We start from the raw sequence: 27,368 nt of genomic DNA, 5'->3' as shown, positions 1-27,368 counted from the left end.
GGCAGCCAATAAAAATCTCAGCACATGTTGAATTACAAATAAAAGAACAACAATGACATCCAATCTCTCGCTCCCATGGACTATTCAGAAGAAGACCAACTTAAGCTGTTGGTCAACATTGGCTTACAGAAACGTGAAGATGGGGGTGAGCCCGAGTTTAGAATACACATATAACCATAGTTGTACGCATGTCTACTCAATAATCCCAAGTCCAAAACCCCCATAAAATTCATAATAGACAATTACGGATTGGAGTGAAAATGATTATCGTCCGTCTCCTCAACGTAGAGTAAGCAATAATGATCCAAGTTGGGGAAAATTAGTAAAATAATTGGCCAGTTCAGCAAAGAGCTAAAACTCAAGGTTTGCATGGGAACTTGGAGAAATCTGGGTGTCGTCTCTCCATGTACGCGTTCTTCCCTTCCTTTGCCTCCTCCGTGCCGTAGAATATATGTGTGGCATTCCCGCCAAGCTCCTAGAGCAGAAGCGTAAACATCAGTAATGCAACATGCAGACAGAAGTTCACCAGCAGCAGTCCCAACTTCCAATGGAAGGGTTAGCATTTTGGCAGGCTTTACCTGAAGGCCTGCATGGCCATCCTCTGCCGCGTTGAGTGCAGATTTCAGCACGCGAATAGCCATGGGGCTGTTTCTTAAGATCTGACGGCACCATTTGACAGTTTCCTGCTCCAGTTCAGATTGGGATGTTAAAATACAGGATAACTTACATGTCTCTCTGAAGGTGTATATGAACTCAAGCATGACAAGGTGTTCATATAACAGTTTCCTGGTGGGGACTTTGTATGCTTACTTGGCATTCTTGAGTTCATATACAACAAGTGTTCCGATCCGTGCTTGTGTCATGTCTAAAAGTGAACAGCGGGAGAGTGATGAACTGAACTACGACTGAAGCAGTAGTAAAAGGAACAAACATGCAGAGAGGGCAAGTAAAAAGGTAATAAAAAAGGCAAGAACAATAGAAGGGTCCCAGTTCCGATGGGCACATGGGCAGGAAGGCAGACATAAGTTTCAGAGTAACAGCATATGTCCTTTGAATGCACAAGCATAAACATGAACCTATCACCGCTTAGAAACTGAATCTAGATCTAGATTTATCATAGAGCAGTTCTACTGATGAATCTAAAAATTATCGTAAAAAGTGTTCAGCTAGCTATCATCTTCAGGTCCACGCAAGAGTATTTTAGTTAAAATGGGTTAGATTACGCTTGCGGTAGTGTCTGGAAGCAACATACCAAGCACAGGAGATCGTAGCATCTGGAAGCAATATACCAAGCTCAAGAAGTGAAGCATGAATACCCCAACCTATCAAACAGAACAGTTACAAACAAATCAATATTATTTTATAAAGCTCCTTAACATCTCCTCATCAAAACGTCACAATTACATTTGAGTGTTAGTCTTGTGTCAGTGTCTTTTTATTGAAACAAACAATTGAGTTTTGACAGACTTACCGTAGGTCTAGTTTGTTAGGACCTCCTTATAGACGATGTTCTTAGTATATGTCCCACAATCTACTGTGGGGTTCTTTCTTACACCCTTCCTCGACGTTTTTCCCATCGACGGGTGGGATTGCAAGAATCTTTATGTTTGATCGGGCTGTCGCTCTAGATAGAGCAACATATAGTTGGCCATGAGAGAACACTGGTTCGGGCAAGTATACACCAACATTGGGAATAGTCTGACCCTGTGCTTTGTTAACCGTCATTGCAAAGCTAAGCCGTACAGGAAACTGCTTTCTTTTGAACTGGAAAGGGAACATCTCTTCATCGGAGGGACACAGAGGTATACGCGGCAGAAAAATGTGTTTTCCAGCGTGTTGACCCAGTACAATTTCTGCGTCAATGCTATTTCTTTGGAAACCACGAACGACCAGCCTGGTGCCATTGCAAAGTCCATTCGCAGGGTCTATATTCCGAAGCAATATAACAGGGCATCCAATCTTGAGCTTCAAAACATGTGGTGGCAGCCCATTAGGCGTCAGTGTGTTTAGGAACTCGGGTGGGTAGTAGTTATGGGGATCATCCATGGCGCTATCGAAACTATGGTACACCATATGCTCCCCTTGAAAACGATCAATCATCTTAACATTTATCATATCCACCCATTCGTTCCGTGTTGACAGTATCGCCCTTGAAGTGATGTAGGTCGAATCAGACATATTTTTGTTGAGATTTGGGAAAACTAAGTCTATTAGGTTGTCAAGATCGTTGTCACTCCCACTGTAAGGCACACATACCTCGTTAGGAAAACGGATGTCGCCGTCAGTATTTGTGTCCTCAGTTCCACCGCCTACGCACAGCAAATACTCCGCAAACCAAGGGTCGTTTTTTGCCCTCATATTGGTAACAAGCTTTAAGTGGGACATGAACTCCCATAGGTAAGACATCCGTAGCGAAGAAGCGACCACTTGAGCCCTTGAACCTTTACGAACAACAGGCAAGACCTGTCTGAAATCCCCACCGAAGACAATGGTTTTACCACTGAATGGCAGTCCGGGTCGACCCATTATATCATGCATGCTATTGTCCAGTGCCTCCACGGCTTGTCTCTTAGTCATAGAAGCCTCGTCCCAGATAATGAGAGATGCTTTCCGTAGCAACTCTGCGGTTCCACTCTGCTTCGTGAAGCTACATACAGTGCCATCGTCAATAGTGAGAGGTATCTTGAAGCGTGAATGGGCGGTTCTTCCTCCAGGCATTATGGAAGCAGCAACGCCAGATGTAGCTGTTGCCACTGCAATCTTGCCCTGGCTGCGTAGCGTCGCGAGCATCACTCTATATAGGTAAGTCTTTCCGGTGCCACCAGGTCCATCCACAAAGAATAATCCGCCCTGATCAGTGTCAACGGCAGACAGAATCTTATCATAGGTGGCCCTGTGTTCCTTGTTAAGACAGTCTTTGAGAGCCACATCTCCTGCTGCCGGTTCGATAATTTCCTCCTTGTAAACCTCCCTAGCTGTACCAATAGCATCGTCATATGCATCCATGATAGGAGGAAGAGGGAATGTCTTTATGTCCTTTCCCATTGACTGCAGCATGTTCCTAATGTCAATCAATACCATCTGCTCAACATGAGTTTTGCACGGATTCCTGTGTTGATAGTCCTCGGACATAGAATCTAGGTGTTTCTGCTAGAGTACAACCACATCGCTTGGCTCACAGTACACAAGTATTGTGGCAAAAAGCCGTCGCAGCGTTGATGGCATCTGGAAAAGAGCACGTTCAGTGAGACACTCATCCAGTGTGTTGTCCGACTCAACCAGTCCCCTTCTCTCTGCTGCCTCACGAAAAGTCGGTAGCGTGACACCATCTACTGTCCTTAGATCCACATAGGAAGTGGCGCCAGTCACATGGTTTAGGAGAACACGAAGATAGTAGCGCTCCCCCTCGGTCGGATGAGCAGAGACTATTCTACCGACCTGTCCACCCGTATCTCATTTCCTCTGTTGCCATACTTTTCCCTTACCATTCAGGGAAGTCACGATACAGGATGCCACGAGCCTCCTTGTGTAGACTATTCACCTCAAAATATGCTGTGAGCATTGACCTATCAACACCTGGACGGTTGACGACTCGCTCGACCATTTGCCGCTCGTGGAACGACACCATGTGCATGTTTGGAAGATGGAGTTGCAACTGCATCACAGGTGGAGATATCTGACTAAGCTCAAAGCTGTATATCCTCCATAAGGCTTCTGGAGGAGTCACCCACCTTGCATCTCTGTACTGCTTGATCTCATCTACATCATCATCTGCCTTGCTCGCATCTCTCATAACAACAGAAGCACAATCATGGCCTTTGTATATGTACTTGAACAGGTATTTAACAGCCTTGATGCTCCCACATGCCTCAACATTGATGTGACAGTTGAAGAGACGAAGGAGGTATGGGTTGTAAGGGACAACCCATATATTGTCCAATTCGCACCCTCGAACCTTTTCGGTACGACCATCGTCACGACGTCTATAAACAGGGTACAAATCCTTCCCTTGCAAGGTTGTGTCACTGAAATTCCGAGGGTAATGATTCTTGCATGATTTACGACCCTTAGTGCATGGGCAGTTAGGGTTTAGCGACCCACACGGGCCATGCATCATATGCTTGATAACCATCTTTCGTAGTTCAGGGTACTTGTTGCTTGGGATCTCAGCTGAGATCAAAAGGTCATACTGCTCAGGACATGTGAGCTTGTACTTCCTCTGCATTATGAGTAGAAAATGGGCATGCGGCAAACCCCGCTTCTGAAACTCCACGACATAGACGTAGGCTCGGACCTTACCAAGAATATCCTGTTTAGTCAGCCTATGCTTTAACTCCTGTAGCTTTGCATGAAAGACACGCACTACAAGATCCGGACGATCTTGCGGTGTCTGCCCAAGGAGAAGCTCCCTCCTTATCTCATCCCAGTTAGGGTTACATGTCATGGTAAGAAAGATGTCTGGTTTACCAAACTTGCGCACCAGAGCCATAGCATCCATATACCGACGTCTCATGTCACGAGGACCGCCAATAAACGATGTCGACAGCACAGTTCGCTTGCCAATCTTCTCTGCTCTAATATCTCCATCTAGCATGCTATCCACCAAGCCCTGGTATAGGTCTGCCCTTAACCGATCTTGGTTCTTACATATGAAATCTAAACGAGAGCTCTCAATCTTTATGTACGTGTCGACCGTGAACTGCTGGAAAAGCCGCTTTCCATGAAGTATTGGATTGAATACCCCAGGACGAATCTAGAATTTGTAGCAGTAGTAGTCACGTACAGACACACATAAATGGCTAGGAGATTCTGCATATGCAAGGATTGAAAAGTGAGTGATGTCGAAAGCATAGTTAATAATGTGCAAATATCTCAAATATCAAATTAACAACTAACCCGCATCTTCATCATTTGCATTACTTGCCCTATGTGTCGCACGGTATGCATCCACTTCGTCCATGGATACTCCAACCTTTGGGATATTTGCATGCCATCCAAGTTCGCCTCTAGGGAAGAACAATGGATATGATAGTGCATCGTAGCATCAATGGTATGAGCGGATGCAGTGGCTTGAACTATCCTTCCCATGGAGCATAACACTCTTGCTGAATTGGCCTCGCCCTTCGCTCCCTTCGATCCAGACAGCGGCCACCTCCGAAGTGAGAGGTGTGTTATATGTCTTCTAGTTCAACGTCTGGTCAAGGTTCAACGTGATACGATAGTCATCAAAGTTGTCAACGTGGCCCATGGTCCTAAGGTGCTCGGAGTACAGGTTTCCACGTAGTATGTCGACTATCTGTTTGATAACCTCCTTGTCTTTCTGTTGATGCTCTTCACGGCACTTACGATACCGATGCTCGAGGCTGGGATCGTCATCGTAAAAGTAAAGCTCAAGGTGTTTATGCTCTGCCCCACCTTCCCTACCAAATGACTTGATATTATGGTACATCATGCCCTGTGCTCGAAACGTGTATATACCAGAACCCCTTACATTAGTTGTCATACTATCGAGACAACAGTATAGGGAAGTGAAAGAGAAATGGCCATTGAAAAACCTAATGTTATCACAAAAGTGCCTAGCATCAGAGTCTGCACTATCCCACAACCTCTTGAGTTGGGGAGGGGTCTCCACTGGAGCTAGCTCAACCTTCCCACCACGACAACAAAACCCAGGTGGCTCATACTCAAACTTCTTCGCGGTGCAATAACCGCAGTTGGGAACAAGCTTGAGCATATGTGTTTCTTCAGGGATGTTGCTGTACACCTTGTCGTACGGGTCAGAAACATAAGTGGCAGTAGATTCTTCTTGAGTACCATCGATCTCGATATCCTCATCGGTATCCTCATCTGATATTTTTTTGAAAACAATGAGTAAGACATGAATATTTACATAAGCCTTGCTAGGATAATAATAATCGAAAATAGTACATTGCGCAGCGAATAGGTATCCCTCGTTCTCATCATCGTCGTCTTCGAATATGACACCCTCATCGTCATCACCTAAATGGATCCAAGATGATGTAAGCACATGTTTAGTCAGACTACATACTATCGATGTCTTGCAATATCCATATAAACTTGGATAGTAATTACCATTGTTGGTGATCTTCATAGGCGTATGGCGCTGTGTCCAATCGTCCCCTTCAACAGCGTCACCGCTAGTATCCTCAATCGAAGTACCCACCTTCCTTGATATGGCTGATTCAAATAGCTGGTTTCGACGAGCTAATATAGCTTGTCTTTCCCCACGAGGAACATGATGTTTACGCTTTAGTGTATTGGTAGACATATCGGGCGAAGCGGCATCCTCGGTCTGGGTTGGAGATGGCAAGAAAGGTGCGTTGACGAATTCAGGGATAACCCAGTCGCAGACAGTTAATATGGATCCATCAGATCCCTTTACATCTGCTGTAGGGTGTACCAACTCAGGGGTATATGTTGGGTCCTCCATGGCGATGGATGTGGGATTCAAAGTGTCGGCTTGCATAACTCTACGTCTCCTGTTGTGGTCTACCTTTGCCTCTTTTCGCCTTGGTGTTCTATTATACAACCTAAGGCGTTCACGCCTAAACTCCCTCTCGACGGGAGTTAAGTTTTTGTACCGCTCGCTAAAGTAGGCGGTCCTCTGTCTAGTATGCTTAGGTGTGTGGCCAACATTTTCGTGCACACTGCCTGTAATAAGGCATACTACGTTAAACCGTATGAAACTTGATTTTTTTGCATGTTTAGTCTAATGAACAATCATGTACCTGGTGTTAGAACTTCTGTCGTTGCATCAATGTCGTTTGACTGTAATGTATAATTGATATGCAACCAGTCAGAATCATCATCTGGATCAACATTTACTTTTTCGTCTCCACCTACAAAATATGAACACATTACTTTCAGTAGTAGGTTTATGCACAGAAACATTACTCTAAAGTTGACGAATTTCATCACCTCTTGGCGCGTTGGGCATCATATTTTGGCAATCATTTCGTTGACTTGCTTCAGGACGCTTCTTATTCAACTCTTTATTCCGTAGACGTGCTTCTTGACGCTTTTTGTTTTTCTCGTTTTTCTGTTCATCGGACATCGTGGCATATCTTTCCTTATCTCTTTGCCTCTTACGTTCCTTAGCATCAACAATTGGTCGTAACGAGTTTGATCCATTTTGATCACCTACAATGTAACTTTGTATATTAGTGTTCTATTACATACTACGTTGCATTCATTAATCTACACGCATGTACTAAGCTTTACCTGTATTAATGGTGTTTGAGATGTCTGCACATGGTGTGCGAGCAACATTATGTGCCATCTGATTTGTTTGTGTTTGTTCTCTGTTCTCCATAAAGAAAACCTGATAGTGGCAATGGACTTTTTAAATAATTTTCAAGTACGTCAAGGTTCACAGACTATTTCAAACAAACATGTCCACAGAACCAATCTAAAATGTAGTTCAGAAGTGCAGTCTGTCAAAGGACCAGGAGAGTACTAAAGAAAGAAAAGAACTCATTGACCAACAAATGTAGTTGAGAAGCAAAGATTCAAGCCAAATGAGCAGTCGAATCTTGTGCAAAATTCAGGCCCAAAGACATGCCATTCTCATTGCTTTCAGTTTTATCCTACCAATCTAGTGAACCAAACAGTTTAATTACAAGTGAATCAACAGGAAACAAGATCTACAGACTGCAAGTATCAAAATTAACTAAGAGCAGTGATTGGAACATAGAAAATTGAGTTCACTAAACATAACAAGCATATCAAAGTCACAAAATGGTGAAGCAGTGCCCAGATTCATAGGAGCTAACAAATTATTTTTTAGCCTCATACCAGCCAAGTGACATGCTAGAAACACCCAACACATGGTAGACCAAAAGATTTGTATGTGTTTGTGTGGCATACATTTGTTAAGGTCTGTTGTCTTATACCCTTGTTTAAATCTAGTTAAAGGATACACCGGAGAATGTCGAACAAGAAACAGGTGTTCCCTTAAAATTACTGGGTTTACATGCCTAAGTAGAGAAATTCCATAAAAACAATCTTGGATACCCTTAAAATTACTGGGTTTACATGCCTAAGTAGAGAAATTCCATAAAAACAATCTTGGATAGGTCACTGAACGCAAACATAGTGTTGGACAAACTTTTTGCTAGTAAAAGTGTTGTCATGGAACGATTAAGATAGGTCCTAAGCCTAAGTGCTTCACTCAAACAAGAATATTACCAGACTAAACTTGATTTAAAATGTACATTCTAAAGTACTTGCCAAGAGAATTTACATGAATAGGATGACAAAATGAATAGGGATATCTTTCCTGTTAATACTTTTAGCAACCATTACCCAAGTAACTTTGGCAATAGAGCATCTTAATAATAAGTGGTCAATGGTTTCAATCTGATTACAAAAGCAGCAGTTGTAATGACCCACCCACTTTTTTACTCAGATTGTCCTTGGTTCACAAAATTCTATTTTCAAGGGACCACTTGAAAATTTTAATTTTAGGAGGGATTTTTTCCTTCCATATATGGGCCATAGTTACAAGGTTCAACATGAGCATACATAGATTTCATAACAAATTTCATAAATCCCAGTCAGACAGACGTGGCGATTTTGAAAGGAAAGGAAGAAACTTTGTAACGTCTGATTGAACAGGTTTCATGAACTTGAAACCTGTTTAGAGAGGCCCTCAATCAGTTTGACTGGGATTTATTTCTGCTCTAGAAATTTCGTCGCACATTTAGCGATTCTTTGAGTACTGTATACTATTTATTATTGTGTTATCGTATTCAGTAACACTTGACTGACTATTACGTTGTCTATTAACACTTGACTGACTATTAATCCTTACCACTTTACCAGCCCAGCAAGGATGAGTAATTGAGGATCCTGCTGGAAGGATAGGATGAAAACACACATGATGCAGGCCAAACATGAAGAATCCACTGGTGGTTTTCCATGTTGAATTCTGACTGGTGTTTATTTCAACTATGGAAAAACTAATGATGCTCAGTGAGTATTTTCTTTTTTCACAGTTCCTTAACTCTGCTTTATGTGCTATTGAACATGTTTTTTCCCTAGAATTTCAATATAGCTAAAACTACCTTTCATTACGAGATACTAAGCCTTAGATAAACACTATAATATTAGAACCAAGCAATAACAAAAGTTGTCATATATAAAGAAGGGTCCATAGCTACAGTTGATAGAGATATGTGTCGGGCATTGTCATGCGTTGTTGTAATAAAATCTGAAGAACTCGAAATGACAATTGTTACTTATAGTATCGTTATGTATCAAAATCCAACTTGAACTTTCTTGCTTTATCACATATTTCATTCCACATCTTAGCATTCTCCTCTTGTAACTATCTTCTGAAACACAACTACCTGTTTTTTTAGCTTCCAGAACTAAGATATTTATATCTTCGGAGATCTCATATTTAGATTTCTAAGATTTTTAATCCCAAGACCTCCATTGGTTTTCTTAGTACAAGCTCTAGATCATTTTACCAAATAATACTTATTTTTTATCTCCCCCATGTCAAAGGAAACGTCTCCTTTTCATATCGAGCTTTTTAATTACAGTTTTTGGCATCAGGTACATGGACATGTGGTATATATGAGTATTAGATAGGCAAGCATTAATATGTGTAATTCTCCCAACTATAGTCAGAACACTGCCTTTACAACTTTGAAGTCCTTTTATCAACCTTTTTGTCGGGGACCATAATTAGGGGTACCCTCAAGACGCCTAATTCTCAGCTGGTAACCCCCATCAGCATAAAGCTGCAAAGGCCTGATGGGTACGATTAAGTCAGGGATCAGTCCACACGAGTGACTCGATCACGCTTCACCCGAGCCTAGCCTCGGCCAAGGGCAGCCGACCTCGAGAGACTTCCGTCTCGCCCGAGGCCCCCTTTTTATGGCGGACACATCACCGGCTCGCCCGAGGCCTTGGCTTCGCTCAGAAGCAACCTTGACTAAATCGCCGCACCGACTGACCAAATTGCAGGGGCATTTAACGCAAAGGTGGCCCGACACCTTTATCCTGACACGCGCCCCCGGCAGAGCCGAAGTGACCGCCGTCACTCCACCGCTCCACTGGCCAGTCTGACAGAAGGACAGCGCCGCCTGCGCCACTCCGACTGCAGTGCCACTCGACAGAGTGAGCCTGACAGGCAGTCAGGCCTTGCCAAAGGCGCCACGGCGAACTCCGCCCCGCCCGACCCCAGGGCTCGGACTCGGGCTAAGACCCGGAAGACGGCGAACTCCGCTCCGCCCGACCCCAGGGCTCGGACTCGGGCTAAGACCCGGAAGACGGCGAACTCCGCTCCGCCCGACCCCAGGGCTCGGACTCGGGCTAAGACCCGGAAGACGGCGAACTCCGCTCCGCCCGACCCCAGGGCTCGGACTCGGGCTAAGACCCGGAAGACGGCGAACTCCGCTCCGCCCGACCCCAGGGCTCGGACTCGGGCTAAGACCCGGAAGACGACGAAACTCCGCCTCGCCCGACCCCAGGGCTCGGACTCCGCCCTGGCCTCGGCCGAACGACTTCCGCCTCGCCCGACCCCATGGCTCGGGCTCGGCCACGGCAACGGAAGGCAGACTCAACCTCGGCTTCGGAGGAACCCCCACGTCGCCCTGCCTAGAGCACAGACCGCCACGTCAACAGGAAGCGCCATCATCATCCTACCCCGAATCGACTCGGGTCACGGAGAACAAGACCGGCGTCCCATCCGGCCAGCTCCGCCGGAGGGGCAATGATGGCGCTCCACAAGCTCTATGACGACGGCGGCCCCCAGCTCTCTTACGGAAGCAGGACGACGTCAGCAGGGACTCGACCGCTCCAACAGCTGTCCCTCCGCCAGGCTCCGCCGCACCTCCGACAGCCACGACATCACGCCAGCAGGGTGCCCAGATCTCTTCGGCTGCCACATTGGCATGTACTTAGGGCGCTAGCTCTCCCTCCGCTAGACACGTAGCACTCTGCTACACCCCCCATTGTACACCTGGATCCTCTCCTTACGACTATAAAAGGGAGGACCAGGGCCTTCTTAGAGAAGGTTGGCCGCGCGGGACCGAGGACGGGACAGGCGCTCTCTTGGGGCCGCTCGCTTCCCTCACCCGCGTGGACGCTTGTAACCCCCCTACTGCAAGCGCACCTGACCTGGGTGCGGGACGAACACGAAGGCCGCGGGACTTCCACCTCTCTCACGCTCGACTCCGGCCACCTCGCCTCTCCCCCCTTCGCGCTCGCCCACGCGCTCGACCCATCTGGGCTGGGGCACGCAGCACACTCACTCGTCGGCTTAGGGACCCCCCTGTCTCGAAACGCCGACAGTTGGCGCTCCAGGTAGGGGCCTACTGCGTGCTGACGAACAGCTCCCTGTCAAGCTCCAGATGGGCAGTCTCCAGCAACCTCTCCGGCCCGGGACGGTGCTTCGTTTCGGGACTCTTGAGTTCATGTCCTTCGACGGCAGCTACGACATGATACTTCTTCCACTGCCGCGCGACTACGACAATGGCGGCCGACAACCCGCCCGCCGGCGGCGGAATCGACGACGTCTTCCCCGCGTGGTGGAAGGGCAACATTCGGGCTCGCTCCGTTCTCTCCCCCGCCAACGGAGGAGGAGGCGGGGCCGTCAAGGCCAGGTGGGAGGCCGCGCTTCGTCGGCCGTCGAGCGAATCGACGCCCCCGACGCCCCGACGGAAGGCACGCCGGACGTCGACCTCGCGTTCAAGACGGAGGCAAGCGCCGTCCCCCCGCGGCACGCTGACCCCGAGCAAGAAGACGACGCCGGCGCGCTCGCGGAAAGCCTGCAGGACGTCGCCCTCGAACCAGAGTTGACGGTGCAACCAGTCCCCGATGTGACTACGTCGCTCCTCGTCGACAAAAAGGTACCGACTAACTCCCATCTTGCGTCATTTCGACTCGGCCTCAACCCGCCAAACGACCTCGTTTTGGCGGGCGCTCTCATTGAGGCGAGTGCAACCCCACTGAGGTTCCGTATGCGGTCGCCTTGGGACCGACTGACGGACGTCTCGACCTACGGGCCCTCTGGGTCCGAGGAAGATGACGATCCCAGCATCGCTTGGGATTTCTCCGGACTTGGCAACCCCAGTGCCGTGCGGGACTTCATGACCGCATGTGACTACTGCCTATCCGACTGTTCCGATGGAAGCCGCAGCCTTGGCGACGAGAGCTGCGGCCCAAGCCGCGAATGTTTCCACATCGAGCTAGGGAATCCCTCCGAAGGCAACCATCTTGGCATGCCGGAGGACGGTGATCTCCCTAGGCCGGTGCCTCGCGCCGACATCCCACGGGAGCTAGCTGTGGTCCCCGCTCCGGCGGGGGGTTACGACCCACAACTCGAGCAAGTCCGCGAGGCGCAGGCCAGGCTCAACGAGGGAACAGGAGCGCTTGAGCCGATCCGTCGGGACGTCGGACAAGCATGGGTGGGCCAACCCCTGCCCGGAGAAATACGTCACTTGCCCCAAGGTCTCCAGCACCGCGTCGCCAACGATGTCAGGATCAGGCCGCCGCCGCATCCAGCGGGGTTGGTCAGAACCTGGCAACCGCAGCAATGCTCATCCGCGCGATGCCGGAGCCGTCAACCACCGAGGGTCGGCGAATCCAGGGAGAACTCAAGAATCTCCTGGAAGGCGCTGCGGCCCGGCGGGCCGAGAGCACTGCCTCCCGAAGGCAAGGTTATCCCTCGGAACCTCATGCCGCGACTTCCCGATTCATGCGGGAAGCCTCGGTCTACACCGGGCGCACGCGCAACACCGCGCCTGCGGCCCCGGGCCACCTCGGCAACGAGCACCATCGACGCGACCGTCGGGCTCACCTCGACGAAAGGGTGCGCCGAGGCTACCACCCCAGGCGTGGGGGCGCTACGACAGCGGGGAGGATCGGAGTCCCTCGCCCGAACCACCCGGTCCGCAGGCCTTCAGTCGGGGCATCCGACGGGCGCCATTCCCGACCCGGTTCCGACCCCCGACTACTATCACGAAGTACTCGGGGGAAACGAGACCGGAACTGTGGCTTGCGGACTACCGCCTTGCCTGCCAACTGGGTGGAACGGATGACGACAACCTCATCATCCGTAACCTCCCCCTGTTCCTCTCCGACACTGCTCGCGCCTGGTTGGAGCACCTGCCTCCGGGGCAGATCTCCAACTGGGACGACTTGGTCCAAGCCTTCGCTGGCAATTTCCAGGGCACATACGTGCGCCCCGGGAATTCTTGGGACCTTCGAAGCTGCCGGCAACAGCCGGGGGAGCCGCTTCGGGACTACATCCGGCGATTCTCGAAGCAGCGCACCGAGCTGCCCAACATCACCGACTCGGATGTCATCGGCGCGTTCCTCGCCGGCACCACTTGCCGCGACCTGGTGAGCAAGCTGGGTCGCAAAACCCCCACCAGGGCGAGCGAGCTGATGGACATCGCCACCAAGTTCGCCTCTGGCCAGGAGGCGGTCGAGGCTATCTTCCGAAAGGACAAGCAGCCCCAGGGCCGCCCATCGAAAGAAGCTCCCGAGGCGTCTGCTCCGCGCGGCGCCAAGAAGAAAGGCAAGAAGAAGTCGCAATCGAAACGCGACGCCGTTGACGCGGACCTTGTCGCCGCCGCCGAGTATAAGAACCCTCGGAAGCCCCCCGGAGGTGCAAACCTCTTCGACAAGATGCTCAAGGAGCCGTGCCCCTACCATCAGGGGCCCGTCAAGCACACCCTCGAGGAGTGCGTTATGCTTCGGCGTCACTTCCACAGGGCCGGGCCACCCGCCAAGGGTGGCAGGGCCCGCGACGACGACAAGAACGAAGATCACCTAGCAGGAGAGTTCCCCGAGGTCCGCGACTGCTTCATGATCTATGGAGGGCATGCGGCGAATACCTCGGCTCGGCACCGCAAGCAAGAGCGCCGGGAGGTCTGCTCGGTGAAGGTGGCGGCGCCAGTCTACCTAGACTGGTCCGACAAGCCCATCACTTTCGACCAGGCCGACCACCCCGATCATGTGCCGAGCCCGGGGAAATACCCGCTCGTCGTCGACCCCGTTGTCGGCGGTGTCAGGCTCACCAAGGTCCTGATGGATGGGGGCAGCTGCCTCAACATCATCTACGCCGAGACCCTCAAGCTCCTGCGCGTTGATCTGTCCTCCGTCCGAGCAGGCGCTGCGCCCTTCCACGGGATCATCCCTGGGAAGCGCGTCCAGCCCCTCGGGCGACTCGACCTCCCCGTCTGCTTCGGGACACCCTCCAACTTCCGAAGGGAGACCCTGACGTTCGAGGTGGTCGGGTTCCGAGGAACCTACCACGCCGTGCTAGGGAGGCCATGCTACGCGAAGTTCATGGCCGTCCCCAACTACACCTACTTGAAGCTCAAGATGCCGGGCCCCAACGGGGTTATCACCGTCGGCCCCACGTACAAACACGCGTTCGAATGCGACGTGGAGTGCGTGGAGTACGCCGAGGCCCTCGCCGAGTCCGAGGCCCTCATCGCCGACCTGGAGAACCTCTCCAAGGAGGTGCCAGACGTGAAGCGCCACGCCGGCAACTTCGAGCCAGCGGAGACGGTCAAGGCCGTCCCTCTCGACCCCAGTGGCGACACCACCAAGTAGGTCCGGATCGGTTCCGGGCTCGACCCCAAATAGGAAGCAGTGCTCGTCGACTTTCTCCGCGCGAACACCGACGTCTTTGCGTGGAGTCCCTCGGACATGCCCGGCATACCGAGGGATGTCGCCGAGCACTCGCTGGATATTCGGGCCGGAGCCCGACCCGTCAGGCAGCCTCTGCGCCGATTCGACGAGGAGAAGCGCAGAGTGATTGGCGAAGAGATCCACAAGCTAATGGCAGCAGGGTTCATCAAAGAGGTATTCCATCCCGAATGGCTTGCCAACCCTGTGCTTGTGAGGAAGAAAGGGGGGAAATGGCGGATGTGTGTAGACTACACTGGTCTCAACAAAGCATGTCCGAAGGTCCCCTACCCTCTGCCTCGCATCGACCAAATCGTGGATTCCACCGCTGGGTGCGAAACCCTGTCCTTCCTCGATGCCTACTCAGGGTATCACCAGATCCGGATGAAAGAGTCCGACCAGCTCGCGACTTCTTTCATCATGCCGTTCGGCATGTACTGCTATGTCACCATGCCGTTCGGTTTGAGGAATGCGGGCGCGACGTACCAGCGGTGCATGAACCATGTGTTCGGCGAACACATCGGTCGCACAGTCGAGGCCTACGTCGATGACATCGTAGTCAAGACAAGGAAGGCTTCCGACCTCCTCTCCGACCTTGAAGTGACATTCCGGTGTCTCAAGGCGAAAGGAGTCAAGCTTAATCCTGAGAAGTGTGTCTTCGGGGTGCCCCGAGGCATGCTCCTAGGGTTCATCATCTCCGAGCGAGGCATCGAAGCCAACCCGGAGAAGATCGCGGCCATCACCAGCATGGGACCCATCAAGTACTTAAAAGGGGTACAGAGGGTCATGGGATGCCTCGCGGCCCTGAGCCGCTTCATCTCACACCTCGGCGAAAGAGGTCTGCCTCTGTACCGCCTCTTAAGGAAGGCCGAGTGTTTCGCTTGGACCCCCGAGGCCGAGGAAGCCCTCGGCAACCTGAAGGCGCTCCTTACAAAGGCGCCTGTCTTGGTGCCCCCGGCGGACGGAGAAGCCCTCTTGGTCTACGTCGCCGCGACCACTCAGGTGGTTAGCGCCGCGATTGTGGTCGAAAGGCAAGAGGAAGGGCATGCATTGCCCGTTCAGAGGCCGGTCTACTTCATCAGCGAAGTGCTGTCCGAGACTAAGATCCGCTGCCCGCAAGTTCAAAAGCTGCTGTATGTTGTGATTCTGACAAGGCGAAAGCTGCGACACTACTTCGAGTCTCATCCGGTAACAGTGGTGTCATCCTTCCCCCTGGGGGAGATCATCCAGTGCCGAGAGGCCTCGGGCAGGATCGCAAAGTGGGCGGCGGAAATCATGGGCGAAACGATCTCGTTCGCCCCTCGGAAGGCCATCAAGTCCCAGGTGTTGGCGGATTTCGTGGCCGAATGGGTCGACACCCAGCTGCCAACGACTCCGATCCAACCGGAGCTCTGGACCATGTTTTTCGACGGGTCGCTGATGAAGACGGGGGCCGGCGCAGGCCTGCTCTTCATCTCGCCCCTCGGAAAGCACTTGCGCTACGTGCTGCGCCTCCATTTCCCGGCGTCCAACAATGTGGCCGAGTACGAAGCTCTGGTCAACGGATTGCGGATCGCCATCGAGCTAGGGGTCAGACGCCTCGACGCCCGCGGTGATTCGCAGCTCGTCATCGACCAAGTCATGAAGAACTCCCACTGCCGCGACCCAAAGATGGAGGCCTACTGCGACGAGGTTCGGCGCCTGGAAGACAAGTTCTTCGGGCTCGAGCTCAACCACATCGCTCGGCGCTACAACGAAACCGCAGACGAGCTGGCTAAGATAGCCTCGGGGCGAACGACAGTCCCCCCGGACGTCTTCTCCCGGGATCTGCATCAACCCTCCGTCAAGCTCGACGACGCGCCCGAGCCCGAGGTACCCTCGGCTCAGCCCGAGGTACCCTCGGCACAGCCCAAGGTACCCTCAGCCTCCGAGGGTGAGGCACTGAACGTCGAGGAAGGGCAGAGCGGGGCCACGCCAGATCAAGATTGGCAGGCCCCGTACCTGCAATATCTCCGTCGAGGAGAGCTACCCCTCGACCAAGTCGAGGCTCGGCGGGTAGCGCGACGTGCCAAGTCATTCGTCTTGCTGGGCGACGAAGAGGAGCTCTACCATCGCAGCCCCTCGGGCATCCTCCAGCGATGCATCTCCATCGCCGAAGGTCGGGAACTGCTGCAAGAAATACACTCGGGGGCTTGCGGCCACCACGCAGCGCCCCGAGCCCTTGTCGGAAATGCTTTCCGGCAAGGCTTCTACTGGCCAACGGCGGTGGCTGATGCCACTAGAATTGTCCGCACCTGCGAAGGGTGCCAATTCTATGCGAAGCGGACGCACCTACCCGCTCAGGCTCTGCAGACAATACCCGTCACTTGGCCCTTCGCTGTATGGGGTCTGGACCTCGTCGGTCCCTTGCAGAAGGCGCCCGGGGGCTACACGCACCTGCTGGTCGCCATCGACAAATTCTCCAAGTGGATCGAGGTCCGACCTCTGAACAACATCAGATCCGAGCAGGCGGTGGCGTTCTTCACCAACATCATCCATCGCTTCGGGGTCCCGAACTCCATCATCACCGACAACGGCACCCAGTTCACCGGCAAAAAATTCTTGGATTTTTGCGAGGATCACCATATCCGGGTGGACTGGGCCGCCGTGGCTCATCCCATGTCGAATGGGCAAGTAGAGCGTGCCAACGGCATGATTCTACAAGGGCTCAAGCCTCGGATCTACAACGACCTCAACAAATTCGGCAAGCGATGGATGAAGGAACTCCCCTCGGTGGTCTGGAGCCTAAGGACGACGCCGAGTCGTGCCACGGGCTTCACGCCGTTTTTCCTGGTCTACGGGGCTGAAGCTATCTTGCCCACTGACCTGGAATATGGCTCCCCGAGGGCGAGGGCCTACACCGAACAGAGCAACCAAGCTAGCCGAGAGGAATCGCTGGACCAGCTGGAGGAAGCTCGGGACAGGGCCTTACTACACTCGGCGCGGTACCAACAGTCCCTGCGACGCTACCACGCCCGAGGGGTCCGGTCCCGAGAACTCCAGGTGGGCGATCTGGTGCTTCGGCTGCGGCAAAACGCCCGAGGGAGGCACAAGCTCACGCCCCCCTGGGAAGGGCCATTCGTCATCGCCAAAGTTCTGAAGCCCGGAACATACAAGCTGGCCAACCATCAAGGCGAGATCTACGGCAACGCTTGGAACATCAAACAGCTACGTCGCTTCTACCCTTAAGATGTTTTCAAGTTGTTCATATACCTCGCGCCTACGCAAAGTTTAGTCGTCAAGGAAGGGTCGGCCTAGCCTCGGCAAAGCCCGACCCTCCCTCGGGGGCTAAAAGGGGGGAGACCCCCTCTGCGTCGAATTTTTCCTCGAAAAAGGATCTCTTTTTAGCAGGATTTCTTTCGTGCTAGTTGACTGCTTCGGAAAGCGGATCCTGGAAACGATGGAGTACACGTAAGCAGCCAAGGCTGACCGAGCCGAGGGACTCCTACGCCTCCGGGATACGGATACCTCACTCATCACCTTCTGCGATAAGTAACTTGCGCTCGGATAAAGCGACTCCGTGGACCGAACAAGTCTTCACGTTCGGAAGCTCTCCTGCCGAAGCAGTCCTTCAAGCTTTCTCGACTAAGTCGGGGACAGGGCCTCATGGACGGGTGAAAGTACGCGTAAGCGGCAAGGCCGACCGAGCCGAGGGATTCCCACGCCTCTGGGATACGGATACCTCACTCGTCCCTTCCGCGAAAAGCAACTCTCGCTCACACAAACATCCCTGTTACCGACAGAGTCCAGATGCTCGAAACAAGAGGAAAAAGGGCGCAGCTTCGCAAGCGTGGCGAGGGTGTGTTTTTTCTGGCCTCGGCAGCCGCAGAAAGCATACGCTACAAGATGATCTGATCCTGCAGGCTCGGGTCTTCACGCTGAAGGGAGCCGTAGCACCCTCGGCATCGACGACGTCTTCAGCAAAGCCTGACCCAGCCTCGGGCGGCGACGCGGCCCAGGGACTCCTCCGGGAATCCGGCCCGAGCAGGCGGCTCGACCGGTTACCCCTGGGGCCTCGGTCAACCGGCTTCCAAGGGCGCCAGCCCGACCCGAGGTCTCGACTGATCGACTTCGGCGTCGGCTCCGCTGACGGACAACACGACTAGGCTCCGGCCAACCAGGTTCCCATTCTCGAGCCAACTCCGCCTCTGTTCATACTGATATCGCTACCCCTGGCCTCGGTCCACCGAAGGGCGGCCGAGGGGTCTCTTTAACTAAGCTAGAGGAACCCCAGACAACAAGGCCGAACGGGCCGAGGGATTCCTACGCCTCCGGGATACGGATACCTCACCCGTCACCTTGACACGGGGCGACTCATGCTTGGTAAAGCGGTTCAGATAATCAACAGGCGAGACTTAGTGCTCGAAAATGAGGAAAAAACACGGCTCCGTGCCGAAATTACATACATGTTCAGGCCCCGACAGCCACAATGAACAAAAAACACTGGCATTCGAGATGCCACTACCAACGGAACTCCGGTTCCCACCTCCGCAGGTACGAACAACCCCCCTCCGAGGGGGAAGGCCTGCGGAGTAACTGAAGAACGATGAGCGGCTCGCTGCCGCCCGTTCCAACCGCGACGACAACCACCCCTGCCCTAGACAGCGAAGCGGCTTAGGCAGCAGCTTTGGGGCAGGTGTCACGGCAGGAGGACTCCCCCCCCGCTGAGGACGAGAACCAGCCATTCAGGCAGGGAGACGGAGATCCAGGGCCACTAGCGCCCTACGTATCCCGGCATGGCTGGAGGAAGTCTCCGTGGGGCTCAAGGACGCCCTTCACCCCCGGGCGCGGGGGGAAGAAAAGGGCAGCCGACCCACGCGGGGGCGGCCCCCCGACTCGCCTCATCTTCCATCTTGGCCTGGATGACGAAAATCCTTGAGGCCGAGGGAGGAGTAGAGGCCGCGGCCTGGCCCGCTTCCCCCACCGTCGAACTAGAGGTCACCATCTTGGGTGGCCACCGGTGGCGGAGCGTGGCCAGGCTGCGTGATGAAAATCCTTGAAGCCGAACGATGGCTGAGAGGTACCAACTCCCATGGAGTTGCGTTCCTCCAACGAGGAGGCGGAGAGGCGGCGGATACCCCCCATCCGGGGGCTTGAAAGATGGGAAGACACGGCGCTTAAGGGAGGAAGAAGACATGGTTGCCTTCCGAAAGGAGTCTCCCTCCTTTTAAAGGCAACTCTCCCTACGTGCGCCCCCAGGCGCCACGGGCTGAGTCTTCTCCAACACGCTCCAAGGCCCTCCCCTGCGACTCGGGGGCTGGGTCCTGCATGTCATGCAAGCCGGCTCAGGGCAGAAGAAGCCGAACCGCCGCGCGTGGTGCGCACGACCGTCCAGCGGTTACAAGCGACCCCCCATTTCCGCCCAGACCAACGGGCAGAAGGGGCGGGCAGCCATGCAGGCGGCATGCAACCGCGCCAGATGGACGCGCTTCTCCAACTTCTGACACGCCAGCTTGGGAACCCAGGCCCACGCGTCGAGCAACCGGCGCGCCAGTTGCTGCATGCAAGCAACCGCACCGCCACTTGTGCCACCATCGCGCCTCTTCGGTTGCGGAGCCAATGCCGCGACTCGAGGCGACCCAACAGCGCCAGCCTGGCGCGTCGGTCAAAGCGACCGAAAGAGGGCCGGCAGTAATAGCGGTGGCAGGCGGGCGGGCGCAGCAGTCACGTCGTCAGCCAGGCTCACGTCCCATCCTGGGACAGCAAGAGAGCCTCCTCTCACGGCGTGGAGACGGTGCACCCGTGACCCGTTCCTCGAACGGATCGCACGCGCGCAACAGCCGCCCCGCCAACCACTCGCCCCGTCGCATTAACTCCGCGGCGGGACACGCGGCGCCTCTGGCAGGAGGAGCGCGCAACGCTTCACCTTCGCCGTAATAATCGCGTCAGAAAAGGTACGCCACGTCGTCCGATTTCGTATCCTTTTCCGTTTTCCTCTTTCTCTATCTCTTGCAACAGGGACCGGGAAAGGGGGATACCCCGAAAGGGATCCTTCTCCGCGAAGGAACCGGGCTCCGAGCCCCCCACTACTGATCAGGGGTTCGAAGGCTGGCCCTCCGAAGGGTTCAACAGCCGCCTCAGATCGCGTGGGCCCGACACCCACTACTGGTCAGGGGTTCGAAGGCCAGCCCCCCGAAGGGTTCCATGGCCGCCTCAGGCTACTCGGGCTCCGCGCCCATTACTGATCAGGGGTTCGAAGGCTGGCCCCCGAAGGGTTCACAGTCGCCTCAGACACCGAGCGAGGGATGACCAGGGGTACGTTCGATACATAACCAAGGCTCGGGCTGCGCTCCCGAGGTACCCTAGGACATTTCCGAGACCAGCGGGAAACGATCTTGTAACGGAATCCCATCGGAGGGAGGCATCGAGCCCTCGGACCCCGTCGCCAGGGGACCGGGTCCGGCAAATCACCCGCAGGTACTTTTGGGCGTGCCTCTGGGCCCCTAGCCGACCCCCAACGAACGGGGCACGGACGTCCACTCGGATTACCCGCTTGCAGCTCACCGGGGACACCATGTTCGGTGCCCATCGAGGGTAGCATGGCGCACTCCCCCCTCCTCCTTGCGGAAAGGCGACGTAGGGGCGTATGTAAAAAGTCGAGTCTGTCCCTGATCACCCTCTCGCCCTGTGCAGAGGCTCGGGGGCTGCTCTCGCAAAAACCGGCTCCGGCCAAATCGTTGACAGCGTCAACATACCAGCCCGAGAGCTTGGACCCCGACCGTGCACCCGGGCTACGGCCAGTTCGCATGAGGGAACGACCAGACCAGCCGAAGCATTGCGCGAGGTATTAAGACCTCGAAGGAGTGTAACCACTCCTCCGAGGCCTCGGGGGCTACACCCGGCGGGTGCGCTCGCGCGCACCCACCGGAACGAAATGCAACCGAGAAAGGCTGGTCCCCTTGCAAAAAAGTGCGACGAAAGCCTCCAAGCGAGTGCTAACACTCTCTTCGAGGCTCGGGGGCTACTGTCGGGGACCATAATTAGGGGTACCCTCAAGACGCCTAATTCTCAGCTGGTAACCCCCATCAGCATAAAGCTGCAAAGGCCTGATGGGTACGATTAAGTCAGGGATCAGTCCACACGAGTGACTCGATCACGCTTCACCCGAGCCTAGCCTCGGCCAAGGGCAGCCGACCTTGAGAGACTTCCGTCTCGCCCGAGGCCCCCTTTTTATGGCGGACACATCACCGGCTCGCCCGAGGCTTTGGCTTCGCTCAGAAGCAACCTTGACTAAATCGCCGCACCGACTGACCAAATTGCAGGGGCATTTAACGCAAAGGTGGCCCGACACCTTTATCCTGACACGCGCCCCCGGCAGAGCCGAAGTGACCGCCGTCACTCCACCGCTCCACTGGCCAGTCTGACAGAAGGACAGCGCCGCCTGCGCCACTCCGACTGCAGTGCCACTCGACAGAGTGAGCCTGACAGGCAGTCAGGCCTTGCCAAAGGCGCCACGGCGAACTCCGCCCCGCCCGACCCCAGGGCTCGGACTCGGGCTAAGACCCGGAAGACGGCGAACTCCGCTCCGCCCGACCCCAGGGCTCGGACTCGGGCTAAGACCCGGAAGACGGCGAACTCCGCTCCGCCCGACCCTAGGGCTCGGACTCGGGCTAAGACCCGGAAGACGGCGAACTCCGCTCCGCCTGACCCCAGGGCTCGGACTCGGGCTAAGACCCGGAAGACGGCGAACTCCGCTCCGCCCGACCCCAGGGCTCGGACTCAGGCTAAGACCCGGAAGACGATGAAACTCCGCCTCGCCCGACCCCAGGGCTCGGACTCCGCCCTGGCCTCGGCCGAACGACTTCCGCCTCGCCCGACCCCATGGCTCGGGCTCGGCCACGGCAACGGAAGGCAGACTCAACCTCGGCTTCGGAGGAACCCCCACGTCGCCCTGCCTAGAGCACAGACCGCCACGTCAACAGGAAGCGCCATCATCATCCTACCCCGAATCGACTCGGGTCACGGAGAACAAGACCGGCGTCCCATCCGGCCAGCTCCGCCGGAGGGGCAATGATGGCGCTCCACAAGCTCTATGACGACGGCGGCCCCCAGCTCTCTTACGGAAGCAGGACGACGTCAGCAGGGACTCGACCGCTCCAACAGCTGTCCCTCCGCCAGGCTCCGCCGCACCTCCGACAGCCACGACATCACGCCAGCAGGGTGCCCAGATCTCTCCGGCTGCCACATTGGCATGTACTTAGGGCGCTAGCTCTCCCTCCGCTAGACACGTAGCACTCTGCTACACCCCCCATTGTACACCTGGATCCTCTCCTTACGACTATAAAAGGGAGGACCAGGGCCTTCTTAGAGAAGGTTGGCCGCGCGGGACCGAGGACGGGACAGGCGCTCTCTTGGGGCCGCTCGCTTCCCTCACCCGTGTGGACGCTTGTAACCCCCCTACTGCAAGCGCACCTGACCTGGGCGCGGGACGAACACGAAGGCCGCGGGACTTCCACCTCTCTCACGCTCGACTCCGGCCACCTCGCCTCTCCCCCCTTCGCGCTCGCCCACGCGCTCGACCCATCTGGGCTGGGGCACGCAGCACACTCACTCGTCGGCTTAGGGACCCCCCTGTCTCGAAACGCCGACACTTTTCCACCAGCTTAACCCAGTCATTCACACGAAGCCTGCTAGGACTTACAGGCACTCCAAGATAGTTCATGGGGAGATCACTGATCTTAGTGTCGAAAAGGTTAGCATGTTGTTCTGACTGTCGAAAAGGTTAGTCATGGGCGAGGTTTTTTCTGACTGCGATACTACAATATGAAGGTTGTTGGGGTGACTGAATAACTACAGTAGTCACCCCACATTGATGATTGGTGTCCTAGCTATAAACTGAAGCTGGTTGATTATGTGCTTACTGGCACAATCTATGCCTAGCTTAAATTAGCAGACAATGGCTTAAAAGACTCACTCTCCAAGATAGCTTAAATTAGCAGACAATCTGTGCTCATTGTCAGAAACACTCACTCTGCAACCGTGTGTAAATTGGCTGGTAGATTGTATGTTGTGATAGTCTGAACTTTTACATGACAGACCAGCAGATATTGTCATGGCTCAGGATGAAGCTGTGGCTACCTAGAAGACCGGAAATACAACATCTCCTTCAGACCTACATGTCTCATGTGTTCTTAATCTGTCAAAATATGACATGTATAGTGAAAGTTGCCTGGTCATGCTCATTCTTATTGCTGTTTTTGAGATCTTACAAGGAATGATATCATAATTTATTTCTGACTGCGAGGGTTTGATAACATTATACGTATCGAATTCAACACAACAAAGAGCCAGTTTTTAATACATAAACGGCGAAATACAAATAATTGTGACCATCTTTAGTTGATAACAAGCTATCACACTACACATCCGGAACCACTGTTGCCAGATAAGCACGTCTCCTCTCTAGATAATTGTTGATTAAAGCACTCCTCGGATTTTGGATCATGGAGCGCCGAATTGCTACAATTTAGTAAATGATATGTAATAACATGATTACTTAATTATAATTTCTAAATTATTGCAAGAAACACTCACTCTGCAACCGTTGTGTGGTGTGATGATCTGGATCGAATTCAACAGTGCTATGGTCTGAGGTTTGCAAGCATCCTATTGTTATAGTAGTAGACTTAGTTACTAAAGAAGGTCATTGAGTTTACTCCAACAAAGATGTTTAAGGATAATATAATTTACTGTGTAGCTTATTACGACGCAGCATAGTTCCGATAATTATGCTCTTGTTTTCTCTAGCTAACACCCACCGTAGAGCATTTCTTTGCAACAGTTCAGGCCATATACCCACGATGATTATATCCCACCTATAAATAAAGCTTGTATTGTTTGAATAAAATATAACACGTCTGCAGTTTAAAAAAGATTGTAGTTATAAATTAATGACCTGGAATCCATTAGTATGGCCTCTCTGTACGGCCTTCCACCGATGTGCTCTAACGGCGCCAAATGAATGACAATTCCTATTACATCTGAGACATTCATATATGAGGGATTAATTATTTTTATGGTTTAGTGCGGTATAAGTATACTCCATATAGAAAGACGGGCACATACCTATAAACCTCTTATGAGGTTGTTGGAGGACCTCATGAAATGGCATAAGATGTTTTGGATACGGCGGGAACTGAATTGGCAAGTGGAATGGTTCCACAACAGTCCGAGTTGCCAAGGTCAATTCTAGCCTATGTCCAAAATTCCGAAATAGATACGGCCCCCAGCTTACATAGAACGCCACTCCATATAATGTATATGTAGATCCTTGTTGGTGTAAGGTGTCAAATCTTTGGACATTATCGCAGTATGAAATTGCTTCTATTTTTGACCCCTAGTCATTTCAGAATGCACGTCGTATGAGTAAGAGAAATACGTTGACGTCATTTATTTTTGTTTTAATGTTTGACCCAGTGACTTACAGTGATGTCTTGTAGAATAAAATGTTGGCTGTCATGACGTCTAGGGAACTTAACAACGATTCTGGCTACGATACTCTTAAATTTTGGTAAGTCATCGCTCTCAACGTCATCAAATAACACGAAACTACATTAAAAGTGAGTTTAGATTCTTTTGTCCACGCATATATATATGCGACAAGTGAAATGTGTACTTACGGAAACTTTGTAGGGACGTGATGTAGGGCTGCAACCGACCTATGTTGGTTAAGTGTAGATGGTGCCATTGATCTTATAGTATTGATCATAGTTACAAATATGTTTGAAATAAATCAAAACATAAAAAAAGCCATGTAAATCTCCACATTTGAAGGAAGTATGAAACAAAGTAGAAAAATAAACCAAAAAAACATAGATTTGAGGTTTATAACATGAAATATGCTTTCTTAATCATGAAATAAATCAAAACCATGCAACTGAAATAAATCAAAACTTCATAATAAAAGCATAAACATAACCACCTCATTTTAGGTTTGAATCAAACTTGTGTACCGTGATTATTACACGTGGTAGAAGAAGAAGTTGTCGATGAGGTTGCGCTCGCCGCTGATTTCCAAGACCTTCGGAATCACCTCTGGGCCGGATCACGCTGTGTAAGGAATAAAACTGATCAAAGAAAAGCATAGCTATAGAAGATGGTGTTACGAAGAAAAACACCCTCTTAAGAACTTGATGCTGGTGGTTGGTTGTTACATACATAAAAGAATGCAACCAATTAGAATTTAGATGTTCCAGACAAATCAATAAGAGAACTAAGTAGCATTCAAAGAGTGTAGATTCCAGGGTGAAAGAGAAGATATATTCTCAGCAAAAACACCTTTGCCATTCACCAGAGCATAATTGGTGAGGTGATTTTATGATTTTACTCACCAAACTCACACAATAGACAACATCACAATAGATTGCAGTTGTCTATGCTAAAACTGTTTAATCTATCATGTAAATTTCGTATGCAGATATCTAAAATAGACAGCCACCCATAAACTGCAGTGGTAGTCATCCAAAACTAACGGTCACCAAAATATGACACAAACTGAAGTGGCACTCACCCAAAACTATCAGCTACAAGTAACAGTCACTCAACACTACATTAAACATTTAAACTGACGAGAAATTTGAAGTACAAATAATAGACACTAAATTAACATGAACACTAAAATTCATTGTCACACTCTCAACACAATCTGCAGCACAACCCAGTTCAGTGCACCATGCAAACCCAAATAATACGGTACACTACACAATTACTGTAAATTTTCATAGAAGAGCATTTACAGGGAAAGATGCTATTGTGCATGATGAGAAGATGTAAAAATATGTAGCCAGCAATATTATTAGGATGTGGAAAAATTGTACCTTTGATTGGTCAGGGAAGTTCGCCAAGCTTACTCAGTCACTCCAAGAATGTTGTTCACAAGTTCATGCGAGAGCATCCTACCTAACCACACTAATAAAGTTAAGCCATCATCAAGGAGGTATAAACCTTAGTATCTAAACACTAAAACGTTAATGACATTCGCTTGAATGAAATATCAATCCTATTTGCTTCCTGCAAAACACAAAATGCTCTTTGGTTCTTATAGTTTTGAATCTTTTGATTAGTGTTTGGTTAACTTGCTTAAACCACGAAACGGATAGGCTTAAAAAACAGGAAATAGCTGACCAAATGATATATCACAGTGCAATTAAGCGAAAAATGTCGGGCCACACACTAACACTTAAAATAGAACTCACTGGAATCAATCATGCATGGTTTTGATTCAAACAATACAAAATTAAATAAGGTGTATCGTTGAAAAGAGAGAATCAAATTGCATAGGCGTAAGTATGGCCATTAAAGCATCAGATACTAACAGAATAGCGAGTTTGTCCAGAACAAGATAGACTGACACACTGCACCCAACAAAACATTTTGCAACCAGAGCATAGAAACAAAGGTTTATCGTTGAAAAAAACTACCACATAAAGATCTACCTGAAATAAACAGATGCAACCAAGATCTACAGACTGCAATACCAATAAGATGGATGAGGGTGATTGGATCATCAATAAAAGTTACAAAATTACAAACCTCTAGACAGCACACAGCACGAACCAAAGATGGATGAGGGTGTTTGAATCGGTGAATCTGAGGAGAGTGGGGATGGGTTGCAGACCTCACCTCTGTCCATCCTTTTAATAGCATTCCTGTACGGCGAGTAAGGGGCGTCGTGAATG

At 51.9% G+C, this 27,368-nt stretch overlaps 1 protein-coding gene across 3 annotated transcripts; it reads right to left on the bottom strand.

Moving 5' to 3' along the window:
• Nucleotides 1-87: 87 nt before the first annotated feature.
• On the bottom strand, nt 88-27,368 carry LOC103649177 (uncharacterized). 3 transcript variants are annotated; one of them, XM_020548519.1, is made up of 8 exons: nt 26,508-27,368; nt 25,644-25,740; nt 7,243-7,342; nt 6,940-7,161; nt 6,750-6,860; nt 1,253-1,322; nt 579-683; nt 88-475 (listed from the first exon to the last, which is right to left on the bottom strand). In XM_020548519.1, the coding sequence occupies exons 3-7, from the start codon at nt 7,331-7,333 to the stop codon at nt 653-655; spliced, it is 525 nt and encodes a 174-aa protein (XP_020404108.1). In that variant the 5' UTR covers nt 7,334-7,342; nt 25,644-25,740; nt 26,508-27,368; the 3' UTR covers nt 88-475; nt 579-652. The 3 variants fall into 3 exon arrangements, 2 of the variants coding, with proteins under 2 accessions (XP_020404108.1, XP_023157448.1); XM_023301680.1 differs by lacking the exons at nt 88-475; nt 579-683 and adding an exon at nt 807-865; XR_002749973.1 differs by lacking the exons at nt 88-475; nt 579-683; nt 1,253-1,322; ... (1 more) ...; nt 6,940-7,161; nt 7,243-7,342 and adding exons at nt 23,938-24,150; nt 24,226-24,671; nt 24,757-25,027; nt 25,116-25,239 and having other exon boundaries at nt 25,311-25,740.

This window comes from Zea mays, chromosome 2 (genome assembly GCF_902167145.1).
Source record: "Zea mays cultivar B73 chromosome 2, Zm-B73-REFERENCE-NAM-5.0, whole genome shotgun sequence".
NCBI lineage: Eukaryota > Viridiplantae > Streptophyta > Magnoliopsida > Poales > Poaceae > Zea > Zea mays.
Note: the sequence above shows the minus strand (reverse complement) of the source record. Positions and strands in the feature narration are given on the sequence as shown.